The sequence below is a fragment of the Fonticula alba genome (assembly GCF_000388065.1).
Source record: "Fonticula alba strain ATCC 38817 unplaced genomic scaffold supercont2.10, whole genome shotgun sequence".
Classification (NCBI taxonomy): Eukaryota; order Rotosphaerida; family Fonticulaceae; genus Fonticula; species Fonticula alba.
Window position 1 is genome coordinate 58,801 of NW_009242980.1, and position 1,978 is coordinate 60,778.

A 1,978-nucleotide genomic window follows, 5' to 3' on the forward strand; every position below is an offset into this window, starting at 1 on the left:
CCTACGTGCCTGGGTGCGTCGCCCGGCGGCCGCGCGGCCTCGATCTTTCCCCCCGCCCGGGTCTCTCCGCCGGCCGGACCGGCCCACCCGGCGCAAGGGTGCTCCTTTGCGCCCTGCTGCGCCCCCCTCCGGGGTCTGATCAGCACGCGTCGTGAGACCCGGCCGCGCGAGGGGACCGCCAGCCCCCTCCCTCCCCCCCCCCTCCCCGCCCTCCCCTCCTTTCTTTCGGCTCCCCCTCCCCCCTCTCCCCCCTTTCCCTCTCCGGTTGTCACAAGCCCGTCCCCGGCTGTAGCACGCCCCTACCATGGTCCGTGGCTGCCTCCGCGCGCTGCCCCTCTTGCGCGTGTCTGCGTGTACCTTCCTTGCACCCTGGCCACTGACATTTCCCCCCCCCCCCTCGCTCCGCCGCTGTCCTCAGGCCCAAAACGACTATATTGAGTTGGCCCAGAAGCGCCATGGCCAGCGCTTCGACCACGCCGAGCGCACGTACGTGTCCCGCCGCCGCGCCCCTTTCCCCCTCCCTCTCGTGGCCGGCACGCTGACCGGCATTTCCCCGCCCTCCCCTCCCCCCCCCCTCCCCTGTTCCGGCACAGCCGCAAGCGCAAGGCCCGCGAGGTCCACAAGCAGTCGCAGTTCGCCCAGAAGGTCCACGGCCTGCGCGCCAAGCTGCACAACCGCAAGCGCCGCGTCGAGAAGATCCAGATGAAGAAGACGTACGTGTGCCCATCCCCCCTTCCTCGCCTCCCCCCCCGCCCCCTGTGCCCCCCGTCCCGCCCCTGACCCATGCGCCCCGTGCTGTCGCGCCTGCCCGCACACAGCATCAAGATGCACGAGGAGCGTGCCACCACCAAGCGCGACGACGACGCCGTCCCCGATGGCGCCATCCCCGCCTACCTCATGGACCGCGAGGGCGTCAACCGGTCCAAGGTCCTGTCCAACATGATCAAGCAGAAGCGCAAGGAGAAGGCCGGCAAGTGGTCCGTCCCCCTGCCCAAGGTCCGCGGCATGTCCGAGGAGGAGGTCTTCAAGGTTGTCAAGAGTGGCAAGCGCAAGTGTACGTCTGCCCCCCCCCCCCCGCTTCCTTTCTCCCCGCCGCTCCTCCGCTGACCCGTGTTCCCCCTCCCAGCCAACTCCTACAAGCGCATGGTCACCAAGGTGACCTTCGTCGGCGAGGGCTTCACCCGCAAGGTATGTGCTCGGGCCGCCGCCATCACCGCCCCCCGGCCTTGCCCCGTCTCTCGGTTGCTGACATTTCCACGCGCTCCCCTCCCCCTCCGCGCGGCGCCCCCTGGACACAGCCCCCCAAGTTCGAGCGCTTCATCCGGCCCATGGGCCTGCGCTTCAAGAAGGCCCACGTCACCCACCCCGAGCTGCGCACCACCTTCAACCTGCCCATCATCGGCGTCAAGAAGAACCCCAACTCCGCCCTCTACACCCAGCTCGGTGTCATCACCAAGGGTACCATCATCGAGGTCAATGTCTCGGAGCTTGGTCTCGTCACCACCGGCGGCAAGGTCGTCTGGGGCAAGTACGCCCAGGTCACCAACAACCCGGAGAACGACGGCTGCATCAATGCCGTGCTCCTGGTCTAAGCGAGAGGCTGCCCATATCGCGCATGCGCGCGCCTCCTTGTTTTTCCTGCCCTCTCTCGGGCGGGAGACCGACCGAAAGATGGTCCCCTCCCCTTCTCAGAGCATAGGCGAAAGTGCGCGCCGCCGGGTGCGTGTGCGTTTCTCCCCCCCCCCCCCACCCTGGTGTGCGCATGTGTGGCGGCGGCCGTTAGAGAGATTTGTGCCGCCCTCGCCCCTCCCCCCCCCCCTCCCCCGGGCACATGTCCGCCCCTTTTCGACGCAGGGCGGGCACCCGGAGCCAGCCCTTGTTGGGGGCGGTGATATGGAGGGCCCAGGAGGAGGGGGAGGGGGAAGAGAGGGCGCCAGGACGGGCATGCACACATACACACCCGTGTGCCGATCTCCCC

The 1,978-nt window shown here is 69.0% G+C and overlaps 1 protein-coding gene across 1 annotated transcript; it reads left to right on the top strand.

The window, feature by feature from the left end:
* Positions 1-197: 197 nt before the first annotated feature.
* H696_05328 (ribosome biogenesis protein N) lies at positions 198-1,822 on the top strand. The gene is made up of 6 exons (XM_009499175.1): positions 198-307; positions 419-486; positions 594-713; positions 819-1,054; positions 1,127-1,188; positions 1,299-1,822. The coding sequence occupies exons 1-6, from the start codon at positions 305-307 to the stop codon at positions 1,590-1,592; spliced, it is 783 nt and encodes a 260-aa protein (XP_009497450.1). The 5' UTR covers positions 198-304; the 3' UTR covers positions 1,593-1,822.
* The last annotated feature ends 156 nt before the right edge of the window (positions 1,823-1,978 follow it).

Bases quoted from the DNA above. Each gene is read 5' to 3' on its own strand.
- H696_05328 (XM_009499175.1), top strand. The intron at 1,055-1,126 runs GTACGTCTGCCC...TCCCCCTCCCAG, and splicing joins CAAGAGTGGCAAGCGCAAGT to CCAACTCCTACAAGCGCATG. The intron at 1,189-1,298 runs GTATGTGCTCGG...CCCTGGACACAG, and splicing joins GCGAGGGCTTCACCCGCAAG to CCCCCCAAGTTCGAGCGCTT.